This window comes from Alligator mississippiensis, chromosome 1, assembly GCF_030867095.1.
Source record: "Alligator mississippiensis isolate rAllMis1 chromosome 1, rAllMis1, whole genome shotgun sequence".
NCBI lineage: Eukaryota > Metazoa > Chordata > Crocodylia > Alligatoridae > Alligator > Alligator mississippiensis.
The window spans coordinates 112,409,729-112,437,591 of record NC_081824.1 but is presented as its reverse complement, the minus strand read 5'-3'; the positions used below and the strand labels follow the sequence as shown (position 1 = coordinate 112,437,591).

The 27,863-nt window shown below is 39.7% G+C and overlaps 1 protein-coding gene across 1 annotated transcript in view; it reads right to left on the bottom strand.

The window, feature by feature from the left end:
- LAMA2 (laminin subunit alpha 2) overlaps positions 1 to 27,863 on the bottom strand; it is a 630,290-nt gene that overhangs the window by 143,715 nt on the left and 458,712 nt on the right. Inside the window, exons 24-32 of the mRNA XM_019479551.2 lie at positions 27,428 to 27,571; positions 24,796 to 24,975; positions 21,965 to 22,153; positions 21,739 to 21,872; positions 17,591 to 17,708; positions 10,368 to 10,502; positions 9,561 to 9,685; positions 2,789 to 2,875; positions 1,679 to 1,872 (exon numbers count right to left, since the gene is read on the bottom strand). Of these exons, the coding sequence (XP_019335096.2) occupies positions 1,679 to 1,872; positions 2,789 to 2,875; positions 9,561 to 9,685; positions 10,368 to 10,502; positions 17,591 to 17,708; positions 21,739 to 21,872; positions 21,965 to 22,153; positions 24,796 to 24,975; positions 27,428 to 27,571 (1,306 nt within the window). The remainder of the gene's footprint in view (positions 1 to 1,678; positions 1,873 to 2,788; positions 2,876 to 9,560; positions 9,686 to 10,367; positions 10,503 to 17,590; positions 17,709 to 21,738; positions 21,873 to 21,964; positions 22,154 to 24,795; positions 24,976 to 27,427; positions 27,572 to 27,863) is intronic.

Here is a 27,863-nt window from a genome sequence, read left to right as displayed (position 1 = left end):
TGGTGGCAATGACTTCTACACTTTAAACACATACTGTATGAAAAACAACTTCCTTCTGTTAGTTTTAAACTTACTACCTACTACTAGTCTCATTTTGTGACCCCTGTTTCTTGTATTGCAAGAGATAGTAAATAATTAATCCCTATTTACTTTTTCAGGGTCATTTAGTATTTTGTAAACCCTTATCATGTCCCCTCTCAAGCATCTCTTCTAAACTGAATAGGCCTAGCCTCTTTAGTGTTTCCTCATATGGATGTCTGTCCCTATATACCACTAATCATCCTTGTTGCTCTTTTCTGTACCTTTTCTAATTCTTCTATATTCTCTCTGAGGTGTGGGGACAGAACTGAGCACAGTATTGAAGGTGTGGACACTTTATACATCTTTTATATGGATTTATAAAGGGGCCTAATGATAGTTTCTATGTGTTTACAATTCTTTTCTTAATAATCCCTAATATTTTGTTTGCCTTCTTGACAGCTGCTGAACACTAAGCTGATGTTTTTAGTGTTAATGCCTAAATCACTGAGACTTAAACTCAGTAAGGTCTAACAAGTACCATTAGGATTTTACCCAATGTGAAAAATACATGTTATTAGTATGGTGCCTCTCTGCCTTGATGTTATATATGATTCACTTAGAAAAAGAAAAATAACAACATGAAAAAGCTCCAATTAAAATCTTACAACAAAATTAAGATCAGATAAAACATTAAAACTAGTTCATTCTGCCCTGCCAATCTATCCGAACATGCACAGGATAAAAATATATAATATACTAAGGGCTTATTGGATCCCTATCTGTATTCTATTTTAAAAGGAACAATAATGTGAAAGCCTGGAGGGAAAGAAAGATCACAATTAAATTAGTTCCTACTCAGTTTTTTGGAATAAATTGCCTTATTTCACTTCAGGATTGACTAAGTGTCCAAGAATACGTTTCGCAGCCTTATTTTTTGTGTGCTTTTGATAAGACATAAGAGTACAATATCACAGGAAATGAGATTGTGGGCTCAGAACAAACACAATATCCAATTTCATGGAAACCAAATTCCAAACAATAATAAAAAAGAAGACAATCTGAACATATAAAAACTGAAGGCAAGGGCAAAGGTACCAGCATTGTAAAATTTAACTCAGTGTTTTAAGGCTGTATTGGCTATTAGTTTTATGTTTTAAACAAAAGACTTTTTTTGTTTGTTTGTGAACATATACTGTCATTCCTTCTATCTTCTGGCTTTCAAAAGGAGGTTGTGAACTAGCATGACCAAATAAGCCTTGGTGAAAACTTTTCAGAGTTTGGGTGTGACTCATGGTACAAAACTGTGGAACCACTGATTAAAAATTTAGGAGGATACTAAAAAATTCAATACTCAAATCTTTATCTGTCGAAGTAGCAATGCCATCCTTTGGCAAAACTGCAAACTTTAACAAAAAGAAGTCCTTCAGAGCTTTCTTGTAAACTGTGTATTAAATTTTGCTGAGGATTTTCCTAGCAGCTCAAGGCTTTTGAGAACAGGAAAGCAGATTGCCAGGGAAAATCAGAATACTGATGGGTATTTTCAGGGAAGAGGGGGTTAAAAAAGAATACCAAACCAACTATAGGTACAACAAGATTCACTAAATGGCATGCAACTGGAACCACCACCAAACCCCCAAAGTAATGCTAGTGTACATACAAACACACTTCATGCCATCACGCACATGCCGATGCTTGCAGCCTGAACAGGTCCACCCTGTGGATCCAGGTTTGCAAGTGCACTGTCCGGTGACTGGATCACAGGGGATAGGCAGTGAACCGTATGGATCACACTCACATTCTTGGCAGGATCCTCCTGGAGTTTTGGGGTCACCAGCATACCCAGAAGAACATCTAGACATTAAGCATATGAACCCAGAGTTGGTCTATTGAGATGCATATTGTGTTATAATTCCCTCTAACTGGCTAGCCTGTGATCAAGTTGAATCTTCCCAAAACAAGTCATTTTTTAATATCTGTGTACTCTGTGACTAAATACACAAACATAGGGGAGAAATTTGGCAACCAAATTGACAAAATAATTATAGGCCTCATACTGTAATTAATATGCAGGTGTGGCTCAGGACTGCGGGAATGGGCAAAAGTGAAGCCAGTGTCCTATAAGTTTTTAAAACCTCACTACAGAATGACTTGAAAGTTATCCCATCATCTGCCTCTTATCTCAAGACCATAAAATTATTTCTGAGTAGTTTCCTGGCCACATAGTTAAAAGTGACATTTATATTAATAAACACCTGTTAACTGTGCTCAACTTATTCATATTGTATATGCAGCTACATGTTGTTATACATGGGAAAACTACATTCTCTTTAGTTTATTAAAGTTTAACTGTAAATGTCTTCCTTGTAGTCAATATACAGAAGGATATAATAATAATCAATATGAGAATCTGAAAATAATGCTAGACATTGAGGCAAACTATATTGACAATATATAATTTTACATAATATAACTATTTCATTTGAAATCAAGCACATTGAATACAATGAAATGAATGAAGAATTAAAAAAAAACATTTAAAAGACTATACTGTAATGCTAATGAGTTTATCTATTGTAAATTTCAAATGGAAATTTGTAAATACTTGTTACATCCAGATTCTGAACCATAAACAGAAGAGGAAATACTTTGTCAAAAGAAGCATATTTAGAGATTAACATGTTTTCATTAAGATTCTTTTTTTTTTTTCCTCTCACACGGCCTCCTTTTTCATTCTCCCTCCCTTGCCAGCCCACTCACTCAGTCCTACCTTTCACAATATTGGCCTTCATAGCCACGTGGACAAGCAGTGCACCGATAATCATAGTGTCCTTCCACAATACAAGAGGGGCTGAAACTACAATAGAAAAAGAAACATAATATTAATATATAGACACCTAACTTTAGTTTGCCTATAGAAGAAACACTAACAAATGCTGCATACACACATTCAAATGATTTGAGAGAATTCTCCTGGGTGTGATTTCCTGGTTAAAAACACTTACCTGGAGATCCCCAAACAGATACTTAAATGCTAACCATGGGTGACTGGTGCCTCCTGAGTCAGTGGGGGCACTGATTGTGCCAACCAGGGCGGGGATCCCCCTGTGGCAGATAGCGCTGATGGGGGAGGTCCCACAGCCAATCATGCTGACCTGAAGTGGCAGCAATGCACCACTGGCACTTCCGGGGGCGAGGGGGACATGATCGGCCATGGGGGAACTGCAGGGATTGCTTTGCCTGGCGCCTCCACTCCCCATTTGGCACTCTCGGGGGGGAGCATCAGAGCTTTTGCCTGCTCCCCTGCCCAGGAATGCTGGCTGTCAGGGGATGCACCAATACTCTCAGGGGGTGCACATGCATTGTCACTGATGCTAGCAGAAGAGAAGAGACCTTGCAGTGCTGATGCTATGCAGACCGAGGGCCTCTGCATATATACCTCAGCATGTTCTGCAGGATCCGTTAGTCTGCCTGGAGACAGATAGCAGCAGGGCACAGACTGCTCAGAGTCAGCCTGTGTTTTCCCACAGCACAATGTGGGAATTGTGAAAGGAGTTTTTCTGCTGGAGGAGTACAGTACAGCTTAAATAACAAATTGTCTCTCAGTGGTTGGGGGGAAGCAAAGTACCCTGGGGTGCTGAAGGGCTGTGCTGTGGCTTGTCTCAGAAGGGAAAGTATATAGACATTCACTCTCCCAGCAAAAATTCTCCCAGAAATGATTTAACCCTGGTTGTTTCTGTGTTATTTCTGTTCTGGAGCAGCCATTTTTGCTCTAGGAAAAAATCCTGAACATCTGTATAGTAGTGGCTTCTACTGGGGGATCAGTGACTTTCCCAACAGAAACTGAATGCCTTTACATGACAAAAGTCTGTTCTTCAATAATAACACCAGATTTTCTTATCTATCTGCATACCTCCACTGAAACGCTCCTCTCCAGTGATAAGATTTCTACAGATCACTTTTATGGAGCTTAAGACACAAGCTGGGAAAAGTTTCTCATTTCACCCAAAACAGTGTATTTTCCGGCTCTCCATGTTTACCTATTTTTTAGGTTCTCTGTCCCATATTTTGTACTGTAGTACCTATGACACCTAATAGATAGATTCAAACCTGCCCAAGTGTTTGCTATTATTAGTTATTTCTACTACCTTGGCCCAGAACCTTACTGTGCCAGGTCCCATACAAATAAATCAAAAACATATAGTTCTTGCCCCTAAACAATTTATAAAGGGTAAGTGGATACAGAAAGTCAGGCAAGTACAAGGAAATTATGAAAATACAGTTCAGCATGCTAGGAAGAAGTTTCAATATATCAGAAACACATTTTATTTTAGTTATTTTTTGTAGGCATCATGGAAAGGAAGAACTTTAAGGAAGGCTTGAAAGGAGGTAACTTTTGGAGGTTCCTAGCCAGCTGCTGCCAAGCCTGAGAGGCAATGTGAAGGAGCTTGTTTTAAAAATTTAACAAGGAGAATATGGAGAATGGCATCACTTCTCCACTAGAGAAGGGTGTCAACTTTTTTATAGTGAATGAAAGAAGTTATATTAGGTAGGGATAGTATTGAAAGCATAGTGAAGAATAACATGGTCAAAGCAGTGAGCTAGGAAAATTATATTTGTATACTGATATGCCTGGATATGATCAAGGGTTTAGGTTTGATGAGACCAAAGAAAAGGATATCATGATAATTGAAACTCAAGGTGATAAAACCCTGGATAAGAGTTTTAGCTAAGGACAGGAAAGGCCACATTAGAGATGTTGAAGTTAAACCTTGCTGATTCTTTCTGCATAGCCTAGATATGAACTGAAGATAATGCCCTGGTTACAGACTTGAAGAGCAGGCAGGACAGTGCTCTTGGCTACAGTAACTGAGAAAGGGGGTAATGGTCAGAGTGTGAATGGGAAAGATTGATAGTTTTGTTTTAGTTATGTTCACCTTGAGCTGAAAGACTGCCACAAATAAATGCCAGAGGAGGAGGCTGAGATATTAGTGCAGATGCAGGGGAAATGGGTCTGTTATAGAGAGGTAGGCCTGTGAGTCAAATGCATGGAGAAAGGAGTTGAATTTGAGACTGCAAATAAGATTACCCAGAGATAATGGGGAATGGGAAAAGACAAGGGCACCATCAACAGAACCTGTTGAACTACCGAAAAGTTTTCTTAAAGGTGGATGAGAAAATGATAGAGGAAGAGAACAAGAGGACCAAGTTTCAGAAACCAAGTGAGGACAAGATATTAGTAGAGAATCATGTTCAGTGGTGTCAGAGGCAGGTGACAGGCTCAGAGAAAAAGGAAATGGAATATAGTTCTGCACTTGGCTAGAAAGAAATTAAACTGGTCAAAGCATGTATGTAAATCTCACCTTCTTGGTCTGGCCTTCAAAGAAATAAATAGCTTGAGTACTAGACTAACTAAAATATTTTCTTTTTAACTCAGTCACTGAATGGTTTACACACAGAAGATAAGTTCTGTTCCTCCAGCCAGTAACTATGTCATATGCCTTTGAAAAATGAATACTATAGCAAGCTGTTGGAATCCTTGTAATTTGGGTTCCTGTACTCACATAAATAAATAAATAAATAAATAAATAAATGGAGGAAAAGTGCAGCAAAGTGTCAAAATGGTGCAATGCTACAAAATTTATTCATTCAACACTTTGTGCAGGGATTTCACAAAGGGATTGCCAAACCAGATTACTGCTGAAAAAGCACTGAGGTGGCTTTAGTTGGGGCGAGTACTCTCCCTTGGTACAGTGCCGTCAGCATCCTACTCTAACGCACTTATAATGCATTAAATCAATAGTGCTTGAATGAGTAATAAAATTACACCTGTGCAAAAAATGTAAACAAATTGATCTACTCACAAACTCATTATCCAACACATTTTTGAGTCTGTAAAAATGGATCCACAAACCCATAAGCAACTCATTCTCTACATTTTTTCAGCTCATCACATTTGAAGCTGAATGCTGCGTACACAGAAATAAGAAAACATCCTTTACAACTTAGTTGGAGTCTTGTAAAACTTTAAAAATGAAAACAATACAATTATATCCCATTGCTTCAAAAATATTATTGTCAATCTAAGTTCTGCAAAGTGGCCGAATTACTTGCCTATCTGTATTGCATGTATCAGTCAATAGTTTTATTACTATCTGCCTTTCATAGAGTCTCTGAATCTATTTTTTTTCTTATTGTCATCCCCAAGAGCTTTGGCGCAGCTCCACAAAAGGACTTAAGCACCCCAAGTATAATTTAGGCAGAATTGAGATTGCTGTCTTCAAAAACCTTGGCTACCTTAATGGTCCTCAAGTTTTGGGTGCACTAAGCTTTTGTTAGTGAAGTTTCTTAGGCACCAGGGCTAAGTACAGACAGTCAGAAAGCCTGAGGCTGAATCAATTAAATCTGTGCAGGTTAGTTTAAACTGCATAGATTGAACCAATTGGCAAGTGAACAGACATTCATTTTTGATTTTAGAAATGTAGCCACATTCCTGCAGTAGTCCAGGCCAGAAGCCAAGGAGCACTAGAGCATGCTTCCCTGTTTGGCTGGAGCAGACAGCTTGGGCCAAGGTTATCCCACCCACCCTGCAAGGGGAGAGGGTTTGTGGGGGAGGCACAAAGTACCTTGGGATGCTGGGGGACTATGAGTTAACTTGAATCTAGAGGGGATCTGAGACATAAGTTCAGTAAATTGATTTAACCTAAATCAGTTAAATCTGATGCTACATCCATCTAGGTTTACCTTAAACTGGTTTCAGCCATTTTGTAAGTGGTTTATGTGTACTGAACTTCTGTTATGTTATAGATTTGAACCTGTTTCCAATCACTTATACTGGTCCATGTGTGATTTCTGTCCTTAGCCCACAAGTTCTATATATGCCATTATTTTGGCAGCTCAGTGCCTCTCCCATGCTAAAGCATGACAGGGATCCTCAAATAAGATGACTGTCTCCCCTGAGGAGTTCAATCCAGTAGGCTTGCTCAGAACATGCTCATGAACAAAACACTTTGTCTATGTCCACTTGCACTTAAGGGACATATACCTCTAAGGCTAGGGACATTACACATAAGTGATCATAAACTGATTTAAACCTGTAACAGAACAGATGTTCAGTGTACATAAACTAGTTTGAGAATGGATGAAACCAGTTTGAGATAAACATTGCTGAATGTAGTATTAGACTTAACTGATTTGGCTCAAACTGGTTTATGAAATGTCTGTCCCAGACCCTTTGCTGGTTTAAACTAAACCAGACACCCCCAGCATCCCAGCATGTTCTCTGGGCTGGGTGGGGCTCTCTGCTCCAGAAGCAGGGCTGGCCCCTCGTGGCTGCAGCTCCAGAGATTTGCAGGCTGCTCTCCCCCTCCCCTGCTAAGCAGGAATTCCCCCCTCCCCTTTACCTTGCACAGAGGTGTCTGTGTATTAGCTAGCAGACCTCATTCTGGTTATGGTCCATACTGAATCAACAGGTAGAATTAACAGGCAGAATCAACAGGTAGCTGGTAATGTCCCTGTGTTGTTTTCTTAATGGGGTGATAAACACTGAGTTAGGGGTGGTAAACACTGGTATCAATTCTCTGCTGGGCTAATCAGAGCATCCTGCCGGGGCCTGACAATGGCCCACCTCAGCTCAGTGTGGTGGAAGAAATGGAGGGCTGCTCTAGCACCCTCCAGCTTCTAGCCTGAGCCACTGCAGGCATGTGCCTGCATTTCTGGGATGTCTGTCTGGGTTACAAACTCATTTAGTCTAGCCAGGTTAGACTAACCTGTAAAGACTGAATCAATTCAGGCTCAGGCCTTTTAAATGTCTGCACCTAGCCCTTGTGATGATACTGGTGGTGTCCCCTTTTTTACAATACACTCAGCAGGGGGGATAGGACATGGGTCTGAGGGGAGAATGCTTAAGGGGTTTCTCACCCACATTTCTCATTGCTTATGCAATTTACAGGCAACAGTAATTTTCCAGGTAAAATACTGAAACAGCTCAGAGCATGGACAGGAGCCTATGTCACTCATCCTACAGGGGAATGCTCTAGTCACCCCTGCTCCCTCATTTTGCCCCAGTCAGTCTTATTTCTATTTTTTGCAGTTATACTACTTCAAGAGGAGACTTGCTGTATCCCAGAGACCCCTGCAGTTGGGCTGTTAGCACGCTCTCCTGAAGGAGGAGAAGATGTGGGTTTGAATCTCCTTAAGCTGAAGAGGGCTTAGGGCTTAGCTCTCTCATGTCCTTGGCTATTATACAGAAGGGCAGCACCACAAGAAAGAAGTGACCCCTGCTCTGTTTTTAAAAGGAATGATATATCCAAGAAAGGGTTTCAGACAGTGAATCCTGATATGACATAAATACTTTCCTGCAACCCAGAGTTGAGTGCCTAAGACATAAATGGCTTATTACTGTATTACAGTTCATGCTGGCAATTAATCTCATTTTGAACTGCCTTTCTCATGAATTATATAGACACCTAACAGGGCAGAGATTCCACTCCCAGAGACAGATACCTGAAAGTATAAGGATCATCATGTTTTGTAAAAGAAATACCCTCAGGTCGACAGTTTTACAGTCTTAGTCATTTGTTGCATTTGATGTACTACTAAGAATTGAAACAGGTAACTTAATTCACCCTTAAATATTTGTTTTGGCTGGTCTAGACTCCGTACTTAAGTGCGCTGAAGGATTCTTAACATCACTTTCCTTGGATGAAGATTGACTGAGATATCAGGTACTGAGGTTAGACTTAGAACCTTCCCATCCAAAAATGACCCAAGCTTAAACTATCCTTCATAACAATGGAATGATGAAGGTAAAAGATGACGTTTTTAAGAGAAGCGTAATAACCAATATGCTCACTACAACATTCTAATCAGTGACAATGTAGAAAAGTGGCTTTCAAGAAAGCCACATGGCCCCAGATTTCCAGAAGAATGAAAATGTGCTACAAAACCCTTAGATAAGTGGTAAAATATGATTCCTAATGGCATGAAGGGCATCTCAAGTGTTAAGGTATCATTTGAGGGGTACACAAGCATAGGGAACGTGGCAAGCTTTATTAGCATAAGGCAACCAATAAAATGTATACTGCAATAACTGCATTGCTTTAAAATTATTCTATTCTTCACAAATTGCCTAAAACTCATGTAACATTAAATAAGGAATCAATAAATTCCACAGTAGAGGAAGAAAGGCACTGTAATACATTTATACCAACACAATATATGAGCATAAGATTTTTTACAGCTCTCTCGTGGATACATTGTACTTGAGCTCTGCTCTAGCGTCACTTGTGAGAATACCTTTTATAACATACATTCATTATCTGTTGAGTATTGCATTTTCCATTCCTTATTAATTTATTCATCACTAATTAGCAAGGGAGCAATTCCTGACTCTTTAAGCAAGATCAATTAGTAAAAGTGAATTGGAAACTTTTTAGCATGATTCTCTATGCTGCACTTCTACTGTGTACAACTGACTGAGGACACAGAGACCAAGGCAATGATATTAGTGGGTGGGCAGGCATTTTGTGCCATAGACTTACTTGTTACTGGAAATGATCAGAGGACAAGCACAAGGCTGGCAGTCATCTGGAGATCCTTGGACATTGCCATAAAATCCCAGGGCACACCTTTCACAATGGTCACCAGTAGTGCTGGGATCACAGTTCTACAAAGGAAGTGGTGGGGGGAGAAGTATTATTTGATAATTACAAGAAAGAAGGTAATATTTTGTTCCCACCCTAAGGGATTCAAACATTCTTAGATACAAAGGATGTTTTTCATTGAATGAGCTTTTCATTGTTGCCTCTGATGTGATTCTCATTGGGGTTGCCTCCTTTGAGAATCTGCTAAGCCCATGAGGAGTTACATATGGATTTTCATGAAACAAGAATGGAGCCCTGCAGCTAGCCATATATATTGCTACAGAATATCTCATCCCCTTCATCCATCCTTCCCTTTCTTCCTCTGCACCTGCTGTAGGAGAGGTAGGAGAAATAATCAATTAAAACTCCATCTTACTGTGTCACCAGGTCATGCATGTTATTACCTATTGTAACAAAATTTTGCTTGTTGGTGGGAAAAAAGAGTAAACTGCATATTTGATTTACAGGTATTTCACTTTTCCTGCTTCAGCAAGCAGTAGCTGGGATTGGGAGATGAGGGGAAGAAGGAAACTTATGTAACTGGAAGCCCTAATTGAAGATGATCATTATGAAAAATTCTGACTGGTTTGTATTAAGCTAAAGGACATTAAAATGCATCATCCAATTTTTCAGTTCCACGGCACAACACATGATTTTTACATTACGATGAACACAGCGCATGGGTTTGAAAGCACTTATTAATACCTGACACATAGATGTTTCAGGATCACACATATCACTATGTCCATGGCACTCACATACAACACAGGTACCTAGGGATGCACTAGGTCTCCTGCCAGCAGATACTGAATGAAGTCTATAAAATCCTGGAGAACATATCTGCAAACAGAGAAGAAAACAGTTCATTAGATAGTGGATGGATGAGGGAAGCAATGCAAGCTCATCTTTGCAAAAAAGAAACCAGTTATTTCAAGTAGTGAAAAAAGATGACAGGCCTCCAACTGTGTTATAAACAACATACAATACTTTACAGAAGCTGGAACCAAGCCTAATTGGAAACATCACTGTAAAGTCCCTGGAGCACTCCATTGGTACCAGTCTTTTCATATTGCAGCTTGCAAGACTGTTCATTCAGATGCAGAATACCCAGCCTTTCACTCTGTGCATCAAACATCCTTCCTTGTATTTCTTGAGAAAGAGGTTTATTTTTAAAACAAACACTGCATAGGCTGTTGGGAGCAAGCAGGATGATTCTGCTCCCCTTGTCCTTGGTGTGTTTTTCAGACTTGACAAGGTAATATCTGCCTACATACTACCTGATGGATAACAAGCAAATGCCCAATGATACTCAGCAAAAAAAAATGTCTTCACAGCTGCATTATTTATAGCCATGTAATTTAAAGACTATAAAAGTAAAGAATTCAAAATGATAAAAGCTTTACTTGTCTTGGGACTATTAGCTCCAAAATCAAATGTATCCATCACTGATCTATTTTTTTTCACTTGGCAATAACATTCTGAGAGCAAACCAAAAATTGCTAGCAAAGCTGACATATGCAAAATCAAGCCCTCAAGTCTTCATTTTCAGGCTTATTATGTAAATATACTGAAGTATCTACGTAGCTCTCCAAAAGCGGACAGCTAGGGAAGTACAAAACAAAACAGTGCTGTTTGGATGGTTCAACCCATTAGGAGTTAGTATACAGCTGAAAAATAGATACTAGCTGATATACTAGTGACCAGATATATTGATCTGATGAAGGGGGTCTTCTGAGACCATGTCCTGTTGTCAATGGTGATTTAAGGTTTTCTGAAGGCATAGGAGTTGTGTCACCCTTACATGCAGTAAAATGGATGCAGAAGAGAACTGGAATAAAGGCTATACAACAATTTTGTGGCATCACAAAAAGCATAGACAGTGGAGCACACTGGATATAGACCATATTATCGCTGTAGAAAGCAGAATGTCAACTTCCTAATTGCCAATGAACAAAAATTTACTAAAGCATAAACACTGTTATATTTTTTAGACTCAGAAGCAAGTAATCTAAGTTTACTTTTCTTTTTTTACTTATTTTTCTTTCAACTATATTAAGATCATTGATGCACAGAAACAGTCATGGCTTGGGAAAATTTCTAATTTAACTGAATAAACTCAAATGAAAGTAATTTTACTTCTAACTATAAATACTATTTCCACCCCCTCAAATGTAACATCTTATAGAAGTGTTCAATGATCTTAATGTGTAACTTCTGTACTGCATCTACTGCTGGGCACAGGTTAGACAAACAGAGTCTATAAAAGCCTCCCTCTCTCTCACTCTACACACATGCACACACACACGCACACACACATATTGGGGCACATAAAGGTTTCACAATAAACAAGGCAAGATGTTGGGCTTGGCCTTCATTCACTTTCCTTGCATCATGAACAGTGTACCATTTACTTCTCTTAATCTATTTGCTGCAGACTGTAAAATAGTTGAACTAAATGGGATAAAAGTTCTTACAGATATAACACAATTTTGAGTGCTCTTCACTTGCTTCCTTTACCCTCCATTCACTCCTCTTCCCTCACTGCTATTATTTTACTCCTGTCACAATGTGCAGTTTTCACAGGAAGGCTGAATGTTTTGCACAACACTCTAGGCTCTTTCCTTCCCACTAGCTATGCTCAGCAATTGCAACAATATCAGCTAGAGTTACTGCTGCTAAATAATGAGAGTATGTACTATTCTATTCATGAAACAACTAAGAGTCCCATTCACTGGGGGCACCACCAGTTGGAGCTGCATTTCTGTTTAGCCCTAGGCTCTCGTACCCTGCAGGAGATGGTCTATGAAATACTTACACAAATTTGACAAACAGAGCTAGCCAAAGCACTCTGTCTTAAGTGGTTTCTGTAGCACCTACCACCAGAGTAAAATTTTCAAAAGCACCTTCAGTTAAATGATTTCATGTAATATCCCCTTAGAAATCACTTTTTGAAAGGAATATTCCTGCCTGTAACTTTATTTGCAAACCCCCCCCCTCCAGCCCCCCCTCCCGAAAAAAAAAGAAACAACCCAAAAAACTTGCAGAATACAAGTGAAGAGAAGTGGATACAGTAAAAAGAAATATATTTAAAAACATTCACTGAAATTCACTCAAAATTTGTGGCAGCATCCACCTTGCTCTACTGACAAGTAACAAGGTCTGGAAAGAAGTCAGCAAGGTTTCAGAGTGCGGGCTGGAACCAGAGGTGTATTTGTGACACCTGAGTGGCAGGCGTGTATGGGAGAGGCAGCATCACTGGTTATGATCTGCCAACACAGATGCTTCTACTTTTTCATGTCCTCCCCCTCACCTCTCCCCAGGGTCAGCGCCAAGGGTTGGTGCCCTGGTCAGTCCCCCACCTTCACTGCATTACTGGCAGAAACAACATGGCCCGGATCCAAGGTGGGCTAGCGTTCTGTAGAATCATAGAAAAGTAGGACTGGAAGGGACCTCCAGAGGGTATCTAATCCAACCTCATTCTCAAGGCAAGATCATCCCTAACCAAACCATCCCATACATAGGGATCTCTGTAAATCATGCCAGAAGTGCCCCCCACAGAGGCTTCTTTAATGTTTTTCATTTTACTGTTTCCCCTACCGCCCCTAACTGGTGGAGGGGCCCTGCCAGCTGGGTTGTTTGTTGTTGATTGCCAGGGAAGGGAAAATCACAGTTCTAAATATGCTGTGGTTTTTGCTTCCCCTGCAATGTGGCAAGTGGCACAGCTACCGGGGCCCCTTCACCAATGGGGGGGGGGGGGGGAAGCAGCAAAATGAAAAACATTAAAGACTGTTCCAGTGTGATTTACAGAGCTCCCTACTCATACATCCTTGTCAAACTTATTACTAAAAACACACAATCAACTCTGTTATACAACTATTTGGTATATTGCCCAAAGACACCAAAAGTGTGCTAACCTGCCACAGGTAAAGCAGGGGGACAAAGGCTGTCAGAATCCTGCCTCTTAAAGGGTTGTTAAAATGCACTTGAGGGATCCAAGGAAGAATGCCATGCTCTCCCCCACCCCCCACTACAGAGGACGGCAAACCCACCACAGTCCATGCCAATCTGACCACAAGGTAAAGTTTCTTCTTGATCCCAAGTGTGGTGGTTGGCTTGGCTCTGAGTGGAGAGAGATCTTTTAACTGGGAACCTCTGGGTTGTAGTTCCATTAGGAGCACTGGTACACCCTAGTCAAAATCCCCAACCTCAGCTGCTTCTGAGGAAGGGAAAGAAAAATACTTGATATCTATAACACCGGGAGAGAAAAAAATCCTTTCCAGCTCCATGCGGCAACCAGCAAAGGCCAGAGGCATGGGAAAAACCAAACACCCTCCACTCTGTTCTGCAACCAGGGGACAGCAAACACTGCTACACATCACACTCCCTAACTGGAGAGTCAGAACATCCTTTTCTGTGTTTCTTTACCTTCTGCAAAATAAACCCAGTCCCTTTAATTTTCTTTCATAACCAAGCTGGTTATGGAGTTCTGCTTCATTTTCCTACTGCTGAATGTTGCGGGCACTTTTACACGTGCTCCAGGAGCGAGGGGGGTGGTGCTTTAGCTAGAGTGGCTCCGAGAGCCATGCTAATTAAAGTGCCTCAGTGTTTTGTGTATCAGCATCCCCCCACTTCAAAATGGCAGTGAGGGTGCTTGAACTAAAGCTCATTGAACGAGCTTTAGTTCAAGTGCCTCCACTGCCATTTTGAAGCAGGGGGACGCTGATACATGAAACACAGGAGCCTGCTGGAGCACAGTAATTACCACGCTCCAGCAGACTTGATTAATTGAGTCTGCTCCGATGCACTGTAATTACAGCACATTGGAGCAGGCTTCATGCTCTTGTCCAGGCACCCTGTCTTCTCCAACATCTACTGCAATATCTCATGATCTCTCAGAGAGCCATTGCTAAGGCGGGAGGAGACTCCTAGGCTTCCAGCTCTTTGTCTTTCTGTCACACTCCAAGCATAGCTGTCCCTAGATCATCCCTGATCCCTAATGTAATATATTCTTGAAAATCTCTAATGAAGGAGATTCCACAACTTCCCTAGGCAGTCTATTCCACTACCTTACTATTCTACGAGGGAAAGTTTTTTTCTGGGTATTCTATCTAAACCTATTTTGTTGCAACCTATTGCTATGTATCCTACTGTCTGAAACAATAGACATCCTATTGATGCAGCCCAAAACTTCATTAGCCTTTCTTGAAGCTGTGTTACTCTGCAACTTTCTCTGCAGTACTGCCATGTAGCCAGTCATCACTCATTTTGTATTTGTGTTTTTGACTATTGTTCCCAAGGTGTAGCACCTTACATTTGTCAGCATTGAACTTCATCCTGTTGGCTCTAGCTCAGCTTTTCATTCTATTGATATACTTCTAATATGTGCCTCTGTTCTCTAGGTGTGTTTGCAGTCTTTCCTACTTTTGTTTCATCTGCAAATTTGCTCTCTATTCCAACATCCAAATCTTTAATAAACACATAGAATGACATCAGACCTAGGACCTGTGTGACTCTATTCAAAGCCTCCTGCTATTACTATGTGATTTCATTTGTAATTACTCTTCCTTTGTAGCTACTGAACCAAATGTGTAGCCACCTTGTAGAAGTTTTGTCTAGTCCACATTTCTCCAGTTTGCTTATGATAAGGTAGTGTGGAACTTTTTCAAAAGCCTTGCTGAAGTCCAAATGCACTATATCCCCTGAATTCATCTACCCAGCTACTTTCTTTGTCAAAGTAGATCAAATTTGTTTGGTATGATTTGTTCTAGACAAATCCATGCTGGCTACTTGTGACCAGACTTTCCTCTTTCAGATGCCTGCACTTCTCCAAAAATGCACTTCCATACAATATGCTCTAATAACTTCCCAGGTATTGAATTCAGGCTAACTAGCCTATAATTCCCCAGGTCCTCCTTTCTTGCTTTTTTTGAAAGAGACACACTGTTGGCCCTATTACAGTCCTCTGGTACCTCACCTGTCTATAATGATTTTGCAAATACTATTGCCAAGGGCTCCAAGATCCCCTCTGCCAATTCTTTCAGTACCCGGGGATGAAGTTCACCAGACCCTGCTGACGTAAATTCATTCAAACCAAACAAAAGCTCTCTGACTTACTTTTTTTTTTTTTAATCTCAACCCTCAGCTTGATCCTTTTCCTTATCCGTAGGATCCTTACTAGATGTCTGGTTGCATCTTACTTTTTTTTGAAGACTGAGGCAAAGTAGTTTTTGAGCAGCTCCGCCTTCTTTGAATCTTCTGTTAAGAGATCATCTTCACTATTTAACAGTAGATCTACAGCTTCCTTGGTCTTTCTTTTTTGGCCACCACATTTAGAGAACCTCTTATTGTTATCTTTAACCTCCATCACCAAGTATATTCTTACCTTTGCCTCCCCTCACCAAGTTCTTGTTATTTCATTTTTCCTAAGTGGTCTGCCTGCATGCTATTTTTTTTTTTTTTTTTTTTTTTTTTTTGCTTTTGAGACATCCTAGAAGTTCCTTGTGCAGCCACATTGATCTTTTTCTGTTGTCCTCCTGTTTCCATCATTCTGCCACTACTTTTCCCTACCTTTGCTCTGTTGCTTCTCCCTGTCCATCCCATTGCACCACCAACTGAGGCACAGACGCAACTCCTTGCCAGCTGGCCCTGGTGTGGGGACAGCTCCCCATTGCCACCATACCACCAAAGCCCTCAGGGCACCACAGGCTAGATCCAGTGGCTTTGCAGGACAGATCCAGCCTGCGGCATTATGATGCTGACCCCTGGATTCTTTCCCTTCTTGGTTGTTCTTCAAAGTACCTAACTCCCTATCAACAGAAAAAGAACAGCCAGGATATATGAAGCCAGTGACAGCATTTGGTCATTTTAAGTCACAGTCATGATTAAGTGATATTTAGAGGCCTGCCCCCAGAAGGGAGTGATATTATAACACTTGGAGTATTGCTAGTATGCTCTCATCTCTTCCAAAAGGTTTCATTAATCAGAACCACCCACACAATGCTATACACTGTATCAGACACTGAGACTCTTATCCAGTAAAGTGTATTATACTTCACTTGAAAATCGTGAGCAGTGCCAATGGCTTTAACGGGACTAGATATCTACTTAAAGTTAAGTAAGTACCTAGGTGCTTTGTAAGAATGGGCTCTGACAGAACAGAAATAAAACTGAGATAGAGTTGGGGACATAGCAAAATACAATCATTGTCTAAAACTCTTTATCACCCCTTTACTAACAGATGTATCTAATGCAGCAGGGGTGTCAAACTTGTACTGCACGCCAGGCCAGATCCAGACTGCAGGGTTCCTTGCAGGCTGGATCCAGCCCAGGGCACATAGCAATGGCTGCTCCAACTCTAACCCAGCCTATGTGGCAGCAGTAACTCCAGCTCTGACCCATGGCATGTGGTGTTGGAAACAGCAGTTATTATTTTAGCATACCTTTTCTTGTTGTGGTTTAAATAACTACCAAGATGTGAAAGTTCTGGGTTTGTTAATAAATAAAAAGTATGGGGTATGCGGATTAGCTCCAGCTCCTGCCATGTGCCCCATGCCAGAGCTGAAGCTGCCACTGCATGCCCCATGCCACAGTGGCAGCTCTAGGTCTGACATGGCACATGCAGTGGTGGCAGCGGCTCTAGAATTCAGCTGTGGCTGCGGCTGTGGCAGCAGGTTAAGTGGCTAGAGGGTGACCAGGGTTGTATCAACCCTCACTTACCCTTTTGCTGCCAACTGTCATGTCCACCAGACCCCAAAGGCCCTGGATTTTGCATCAGGGTGCTCTCCCCTCTCCCCAAATATGCCTACCCCAACTTCCAGTGGCCCACCAGTGGTCCAGCAGGCAGAACACAGCAGCTCTGTGGGCTGTATTTTTGCCACCCCTGTAATGTAGCATAAAGACCTTTCACGGAAGTCAAATGGTTACCATACCTCACAGGATAAGCCAGAATATCCTAGTGGGCAGTCACATTTCTCAATCATGTGAGCCTGAGGACTCATTCCAGACACTCTTCCTTCTTCAGCAACTTCCATTGATATCTCAGAAATTCTGGGAAAAGGAAGAAAAAAAGATACAGAAAAACAAATTTTATAAACTGAGCGAAGCACTATTTCAAAACAGGTTCAAAGTGCAGGGAAAAAATCCGTATTGGTCTGAATTCTTGGTCTCTCCTACAGGATATTAGAAAAAAGCTCCATTCTTGCCTAAGTTTGAAGGAAGCTTCAAAGCCAACACAACCTTTGACTCATTTTCCACTTTGGACTTATCATTTAACTAACTATTCTATTTTGCTTGAATCTACCCACTCATTTTTTATTTTCATCCGAAGTAAGAACACAAGCCCAAGTCTGATTCCTCATTTGGATGGATTCATTAAAAAAATGAAGTCACATACTAAACACAGTTCCAGTTCACAAATCACAGAGGTGTAGCAATAAAATTGTTTGTTAAATGAGCTTTTAATGAGGCAACTTTAAAAAAAAATCTATCCCCAGCAACTAAACCAGGCTAACAAGCTCTAGAATAGACTTCAAAGCTATTGGATAGTTGCCTTTTAGCAGGAATTTTAAGATCTGTGGCCAACATCTGTCTTTTTTTTTCTCTCCCTCCCTCTCTCTCTTTCCAGGATCATGAGGACATACAAGAAAACTATTAAAAACAAATAAACACTCAGAAGTTTGTTAATGTCAGACAAAGGTACATTTTCATGCTGGAGTTTCTGACTCTTTACTTTCCAAAATGTTTCCTTGATTATATCAATATTTTATATCCATGTCTCCCAAACATTCTCTCTCAATGCACAATGAACAGGCAAACTGATTATGAATGGGCAAGAGAGCATGGACAATGACAAGAAATGACAATTCTAGTTCATTATAATTTATCTTGGGGAATTGCTAACTTATTATTTTGGCACACTTTTTGGGTTTTGTTGTTGTTGTTTGTTTAAAAAACTACCAAGTTCTGAAAGTTTTCAGTCCAAAGGGAGGACTGAACTTGAGTAGATTAAGAAAACCCAGAGACAGCTGTGCGTTTGGTCTAAGGCCGTGGAAATTGTAAAGCTTCCAAATGCAATGCCAAATCTAAGGAAGGAGAGATCCCTCCTCCCCCCAAATATAAACACTTTGAATAAAGTGTTCAAACAAAAAAAAAATAAGAAAATGAAACCAGAATGTATGTATTAAATATCTGTGTGTGGGCTAATAAAAATAATCAGATCCCATTCATTCTCTCAACACACCAACTGATTGTTGAGGAACTTCTATTCCACTTATTACCTTGTTGTTACCAGGCACCGTATTACCATGCTGAGAGAAATCCAGGTGAAAGCCTGGCTCATTAAAGTGAACTTGAGTTTTGTGACTGACTTCCGTGCAACCAAGATTTCAGCTTTAATTTGTTTTCATTAATACAATGCACCATATGACAGGAGCACCTTTCAGCCTGTATATCCTTGTTGCTACTTGTGATAGAGCATTCATTGAATACAGAAATGGAACAAAGAGAAAATGAAATCAGATGACTGAAAAATAAATAGGGCAAAAACTTATTTTGCTCCTGTATGATGTATCAACACAATCTTGCATGGAAGTGCCTGTACATTTAATACCAAGACAGAGTGGATTATGTCTTCCTGTCATCTTCAGAACTGAGGCAATGGTCGGTATGCTGAAAAAACTGTTTACTGTCAGAAAGCTAAATTTACATAATAATATACTTTGGGACCACAAAGCTACCTGTTGTCTGTGTGAATGTGTTACTTAAGGCAGGTTAGGCTCGGCTGCTTTCTGGAGCATATCTAATAGGAAGTAGCCTAACCACTGCTACCTGATCAGCGTCTGGGATACTGAAATAATTCACAGTCAAATTGAAAGCATATTTCCAATTCAAGCTGATTTATTATCACAGTCCAGCTGCCTGAAAACCAAAACAAAATCTAATATAAGAAATGTTTCAATTTAGAGTGGTGAATGTGAAAAGGAAGACAACAAAATGAACGCAATAGAAAAACATTGGGCTTTGGCTTTTTAGCTGAAGCCTCTAAATCACTCCCTGTAATAAATGTAACATATGAGTAGAAACAAGATTAGCACTGCTGCTAAATTATATGGCTAATACAGGGGTAGCGTTGGAATTAAGCTATTTTTACACTTGGGTCTGTTACTGGTTCAATTTTTCTCTTATAATTTTTTTTCTGTAGTACATCAATCACCTGCAATTTTGCATTTCTAAACAATGAAGCTGAAAGAATTTTCAGATTGGAATTACAGAAATTTTAACACCTCTCTGAAAGCTCTGAAAAATATTAAAACACTTCAATATATATTTTCTTCTTTTTATTTTTTATTTCCTTTTCCTCATCCTGTCTTATTAAGGGCAGCTGGATGAAGAAAAGAGTTTTGCATGTAAATGGCTGATCCCAAAACAAGAGCAGATTCCAGACTTAAGTGAGGTAGTCTTCATTTTGACTTGCTTAACTTCAACACGTGCCTGAGTGCTGGACTTAGCTCTGAGTTTTAAATGATTTTCTGAATCAAAGCCTGTAGTTTTTACTTAGGCCAATCTCCCTTAACTTTTAAGGAAGTTTTAGGGATTGATTTTTGTAATCCTTATTCAGGTGAAACTTCCTCTAAAATCAATGAGAACATGTCCAAATATAGACTGAAGGGTTTGTCTGAAAAGTTCATGTGTTCCTATTCTTTAAGCTCCATATATTCTCTCAGATGCCACAATGAGACGTATTGTTTAAATGCTAGAGAAATCATAAAATTTAGTCATGCCATAACCATCTCTACCATAACTGCGGTTTTATACACAAAGGTTATAACTTCAGCTAGAGTTACCAGAAAGAACAAAGGATAACACTAAAATCATGTTCTGAAATATGACTTTGCAAAAATGATATTTTGATTCTCTAACTGGTACCCAAGGAAACTCACTCTGGAACTGAAAGTCATTCCCTGCTACCCCTGATTTATTCATTATTACTGGTAGTCCTGACAAAACTGGGGTGGCACTCTGATGCTGATTCTGAGTGCAGTGCATATCTCTGTCTGCATCAACTTGAAATCAAGCCAAATCAGACAAACCAACAAATTCTAGTTTAATGTATGCGTCAGGATAGCATTCAGATGTCTCTCCCACAACTCAGTCAGCTCTTCAATGCCAACAGAAGGAAAATGTTTACAAAACAAAGATAATATACATTTTTTTTCCATGTGGAGTCAGATCTGATTCCCAGTCCCTTGAAACTGAGATTTACCTTACAATTTAATAAAATACCACAAATGCAACTTGCCAGAAATAGGCAGTTGCCATGAAACTTCTCAGCTATACGGTCTAGCACAATCACTGTGGCAGTGGACATCCAACCATTGGGTAACTGGACAGTTATTTTCTTTAAAATGACATACATATAAATAACCTACAATTACATGCATACATACATATTAACCGGGCCAGGTTGTATCCTTTTAGGGCACTGATTCTAGACTGCATAAATACTGCAAAGTTTCATGGTACCCCTTCAGCTCTATCACCTTAGTAACATTCTCTCCAAATCTCACACCCTCATAAACATATTTATGACATATTTTTGTAGAATTTTTTGTAACCTATAACTGTTACCTGCTTCTACTAAGCTGGAGCAAATGCGATGTTATAAAAAGGACACTATTTTCATCACCAATCCTTTGTTCCCTATTGTCTGCGGAACACAAATGTTTCGCAAGCTAAGACTTGAATTTTAATTATAGCACCTCGTCTGCTATGATTAACATTTTAAAATTATAGCACAGGATTCATATCCATTTACAAAATGTAGTTTTGGGTTTTTTTGGATTTTTTCTAGGCCTTGGGTTTCTTACCATCATGGATACATTTAAGTACTGGGGGTAGGATTTTCCACTGAATAAAATTTGTCTCACATTTCTTCAGGTGTGTTAGCACCATATTCTTCCTGTATTTATCACTGAAATGGACCTTATGGATTTTTCTATGAATAAAATTCAGTTTGAAAGCTGAAATGGATGCGGTGAGACTGACTGCATTATTTCAGGCCACTGCATGAAATAGTTACCTGCTCTGTCTCATGATGCTCCCATGAGTAGCCTTAATAAGAATGTAATGAATATCATACAGCACATTCATGAAGTCCTCACGGGTCACAGACCTACTGACTCTTGGATCATCACCATGGTATTTCCATTCATGCTGAAAGAAACAATAGCCCAAAAGCCATCCAGTTAACACCCTTAAAAGATGGAAAGGATCACATTCTGGAATAGGATAGACTGAAACATTACCTCTGTCATATCTATCTCATGCCTGGTCAGCTGGCCAATCAAAGGAGCAGCCATATACCGAACTATAATTCTAGTGTTTGTTCGAGGCCCACCTCTGATGATGACCTGAGGGTTATAAGTAGCAAAACCTGTCTCCTCCCGTGCTTCAAAGTAGATTGCATATTTCAGCTTTCCTCCATAAGCAGTCAGCTAACAAAGCAAAATAGAATATTAAAATATGAGTTACAACTACTTATTATTATACCTCAGTGCATATCCACATACACACACACACATACATACACATAACTATGCACGCATCTTATTTACTCGAATAGAAGACACGCTTTCCCCCCACAATACACATGGGAAAAAAAGCTCCGCGTCTTACATCCGCATACAAGGACACCTCATTAAATGCATTGTGCATCATTAAACTGCTGCCAAAGGTAGCAGGAGCTCATTAATGGAAACCAACTATGAAACTGATTAAATATAGCCCAAACTAAGCATGACTATAAAACACATATCTCATATTGGGGAAACATTCTGATAAGAACCTATCAATTTTTGTTTTTCTTAATTTTGTGCCTTAGGCCAAATTAGTCAAATCAGTTCCAAATTCCATCCACTGAGTAGAGCTCAGTCATTCAGGTCCATGTAGTGTTACCACTGGCAAGTATCTTCAGCCTGGGGCTCTAGATACTCCCAAATCCATAGCAGGCACTCTTGTGCAAGCCTTGAGCCCAGAGGTCTTGGGATTCAGATGCCCCCAAGTCTCACTTATCCTTAGCCAAAAGAGCAAGCTAGGGAGAAATCCCCCATCTCAATAAAATAAAATATGTAGTCAAGATCCTCCCATTGGGAAGCTATAGTAGACTCTCCTAGGGAAGCCTGCCCTCAGTGCAATGGACAAGTTTCCATCCTCAAATACACAAGCCATTTAAGGTCAGAGAGAAGGAGATCTCCCTTCCCAGGTACAGCAAAACCACCTGGACCAATACTACCTCCACTGAATCAGTTAGTGTAGACCATCTTGATTATATACATGGTAATGCCCATTTTGCTCAGTTCCCCTCAGCACCAACTCTTTTTGAATCCATGGTGAGCCACTATATTGAATACATCTCAACTTTCTCCTCACTCCCACAGCTGAGCTGCACTTTTCCCATTCCAAATGGTTCCTGTTTTTTCACCCACCTTAAATGTCTGGCAAACTTCACCAAGCAGGGCATCAAACAGTTCACCCAGAATCCCTCTGTTGCCGATCTCTCAGTTTGTTGTACGTAATTAGTGTGACTCGACCCTCCATGAGGCAGAGCCAGACCAGGTTGCCCTGCACCTCATCTGTATAAAAAATTTTGGAGGATCCCTTGATTCTGACAAGAATACCTGGTTTCAGTAATGTGTGGGTAATTAGCACACAGATCCTTTGTGAGGGGCATCTGGAATACACACGCATACTGAGTAGTGCTGAACCATGGGGTCACCAGGGCTTGAAATGGTGTTGACTCTGCTGGGACCAGCCCAATAAACTATATGGCAAATCATGAGCCTTTTGGCTTTAGACTAATATCATGTATAGTTTGTGCTATATATAAGTAGGTACAAAAAGTGCTGTTTGAAAGTGTGTTTATGCAGTACCTGCGCTAACGCTTACAGCAGAGGTAAAACACATCAAAGGTAAAACACATCAATTCTGGATGAACTAAGTCTATGGCAAACAACTACAAATATGTTTATTTCAAGACCCGTGTTTTCAAATTTGCCCCTGACTTCCAAGTGTCAGGGAGACCAGTAAGTGGGGGTGGGAGTGCCGAAGAAAGAAGTTGGGGAGATAGAGGATAAGGGGGCCATCTGACACCCAGATTTATTGTCCCTTCTGTAGCAGTGATAGGGGGACACATTTAAGACAACCCTCTGATAATGAGATTCTATACCTGGAAAATTATAACAAATCCATAAACTTTCCACATATAGAATCTAATTACTGGGGGGTCATCTTATATTTGGGGCCATCTTATATTCAAGTAAATGTGGTATCACACAGATACAAATACATGTGTTTGCGTGTGTGTATTCATGCACACATGTATAAGGGTGAGAGAACAGAGGTATTTACTAGTTGTAGGATATGGATTTTATTCAAAGAGATCTACATAGACATCTCTTTCTGCCGAACTTTAGAAACAAATTTTATGTGGCAATCCTGAGTGCTCAAAATAATTGTGCAAAAAAGAGAATTTCTATGCTTTCAGAAATCCAACCGAGAGGTTTCAATAATACATCCTACAACAGATCCAACAAGAAGTTTATTTCAGACATTTCCCACTACCTGGGCCTATAAATGACATGAAATATTTGTGTAACTTTTCTGTCAGATTGAGAGGAAAAGCAAGAGTCATGATAGTAAAACATTATTAATATATTTTTCCTTTTTCAAATTAAAGTTTTTTTGAAAAATAAACCCCATTTATAGAAAATGCAGGCAAACAAAGACACCTTGAACTTGAAAACCCTCAACTGACCAACAGCAATAAACCATAACTGAAAAACTGGAATTCCTCACAGATCTGTGGACTATCATTTGAGTGTGACGTTCTGCAACAAAACTCTCATTTTTCTTATAGATTTTTATATGCAGATGACAAAGAGGTCATCTGTATTTTGAGTTTAATGACAACTAAGAGAATTAACTGCTATTTTGTAACTTTTTGCCCTGACAAACGATAGCATGAAATATTAACTTTTTTCAAGCACATTCTTGTTTGTTATAACTTCTGTAACAGTACTAAAGAAAACATTTGCAAAATGTCAGCATTTGCCAGAATTCAGAAGAAACTTATCTTAACCTTTTTTCCTCCAAACTGCTCTGGAAGTTTCCAATAAACAGGCTCTGAATGGAGATCTTGCATCACCAGTTCAATGTTTGCTACAATCTCTGGATGCTGGTATGCAACCCCTTTGACAGTTGTTTGCTGAAGGTTTTCATCCACCAGGGGCAGAACCATTTGCTCTGTTTTCAAGGTCACCTGTATATATATAAAGGAATTAAAAAGACCAAAAAAAAAAAAAAATCAAATGATCAAATGCATTTTGGTTCTGATTTTTTGTTTTGAGAGTTTTCTGCTTGTTTGCTTTTGAGTAATTAGATTTGTTAGTCTTAATTTTTAAAAAATCTTATATTAATTCATTTCAAGTTACAGTGAGGCGTCAATGGGTTTTTTGAAGTAATTCTATAAAAATATGACGGTTCAAGGTAAGCATTGCGCATATAGATTCCATCACTTAGCCTTTTCCATTTCATGTTCATGAGCAAAGGAACCAATAGTACTGGTTAAGGCCATATACAGCGTGCTCTGAACAGAAGACTGTCAATATACCTTGTTAATGTGATTTCAACAGTGCTGGCTGGGCCTCTTATGTTCAAAGCCTTGGAATCTTGCATTAAGATGAAACACATCTCTCATGTTCATACACTGACACCTCGCTATAATAAGTCTTCAGGGTTGAAAGGTTTGTGCCTGAATTCACTGAATGACATCTGAATTAACTTAAGCTTTTATTTCCTCCCCAAAACTATTGTGTTTACTAAGTGATATGCAGACCTTGAACTATGCAGACCCAAAAGCTATACCTGCTTGTAAAAATTAAAGATGTCACATAGCTATCTAGGAATAACTGACTTCACTGAAGGACATCAATAATATGGCAAACAAATCCTTACTGTGATTAAAAGAAAACTACAATACCTTCTGTATAGAATTACCAAGCTGTTCACATATCATCTATGAACACACAAAAAGAAAAAGAAACAAACTCAGAAATACAGACTCCATGTTTCTAAAGAGCCCGGAACAACAATTAAGCTAATGAACAAGACATTGCTACCAGTGTCAGAAGGTGGATAATGTGCGCTGTGAGTTTCACCACTAATTATCATTCCACTTAAAATTCCCAAAAGCCTTTATGCAATTATGGGACACAGAAGTATTCCTTATAATTACTATCTTCAAAGTAAACTTCCTGAAGGTGGGTCTTCCCATGATACATCAAATAGTTCAATCAACCAGAAAGTTGTGACTGAACAGGAAATACATGTAAGTTCTGTCTCAGCATCAGGAATTTATGACTTTACCAGTGGCCATGAATACATTTTGAGGCAGACTGGACTCCTCAGAGCCATAAATGCCCAGGTGATCCATGATGCAGCTCTAAAGCCCTACTTAAACCTTAACATTCAAGGAGAGACAATTAATCAACAAACATAGAACAAACAGCAACTTTAAATTATGCTTATTTTGTACATTTCTGTGAAGGCCAAAACAGTTTGCAACAAAACTGATACTTTCATTTGTGGTATAACTGGTTTTTATCACTCTTATTCTGCATTCTTCTCTACTCTCAACAACATCTAATCGACAAAGTGAATGAACAATCCTGAGAAATAGTTCCAGTTCTCTGCAACCCTTTTCTGTTCATGAGCAGGGAGAAGTACTATTATATTCCAGAAGGAACTCATGCACTAAATGGACAAGGGAAAAGTGGATGATACTGGTAACAGATTGACAAAGAGATATGGAGCCTTTCAATGAAAAGTTTTCACTTGAAATTCAGTCCAATTCCCAATTCAGTGGAGGCCAGAAGCCATCATCTGATGGCTGCTTGATGTCCTGTGAACAAAGTAAGTCAGTGGCCTCAGTTGAGTTGCCAGTGGGCAGGTGTTCTTTCCATAATTGACATATTTTCTGGCAGAGAGATGAATGACTGAATGATCTGAACCATCCTCTTTCTATTAGATATGGGCCTTCCAGATAACAGCTGAGACACACTGGTGCAAAGTGATTGAAAAGAGTTCTGTTTGTCTGCACTATAGCAATTATAGTAATACAAAAGGTTTCACACCCCAGGACTGTCAATCTAGTACTTGGTCTGTGGCTCCACTCTTATCTCAGGGGGTAGGCTGCTAATTGTTCTAGTGGGCTCCATTCTGTACTCCAGGATTAAAACTGACCATTATCTGTAACAAACATTGCTTAAAATTACAATAGGGGAAAAATAAAGGGTTAATACAATTCAAATCAAATCTACATATTTCATAACAAGCAACTCTGACCCTGAACTACGTCTGGGGAAACTGTGCATCAAGTTCAGATTTTTATCACTGTATCATATACGTGAAATGATGCTCTAGTGCACTGGATCTTCACAGCACAATTTCCCCACGCATGACTACACTGCTCTTTGCAGGGTTTTAATAGCTTCACTTTGGCTTGACATCTATTACTATATCAGAGATTTTTTTTAAATGTCTTGACCCTAATTGTCTAATGGAACATGCTTCTCTCTCCACTTCTCAGTGTACGCAGGGGAAAAGACTGCTTAAATGTTTTGCCATTTTCTAGCTACCTCTCTGTGCCTGACTAAAGACGCCAGCAGGAAACAACATTATCGCATTACACGGCTCAGCAGTTCCCTACTCACCCACATACAGATCAGCCCCTCTGCCTCACTGCACTCAGTAGTCTGGCCAAAGCAATAGCAGCTGCTGCAGCCAAGTGTGTTTCTGGCAGAGAGTCCAAACATACCAGGCTTGCACCTGTCACAGTGGACACCTTCCACATTAACCTGTAAGAGAAAGAGCATGGGAGATGGTTTTACTTAGGAGATGCCAATGAGCTAAAACTCACTCAAAATAAACAAAAACATCACAATATACAGAAAAGGGGGATTCAGAAAATATAAGATGACTAGATTTAAGTAAAGATTTAAGGAGCTCTCAAACTTCCAATTGTTATACTGTAATCCACTGGATAATTATAGGTTCCATGCTGGTATATATAGGGAAATCAAATTGAACTTTGGATATGGAGGGTTTAATAGCTGATTGAAAAAAAATCAGAAACTTCATATCCTCTAA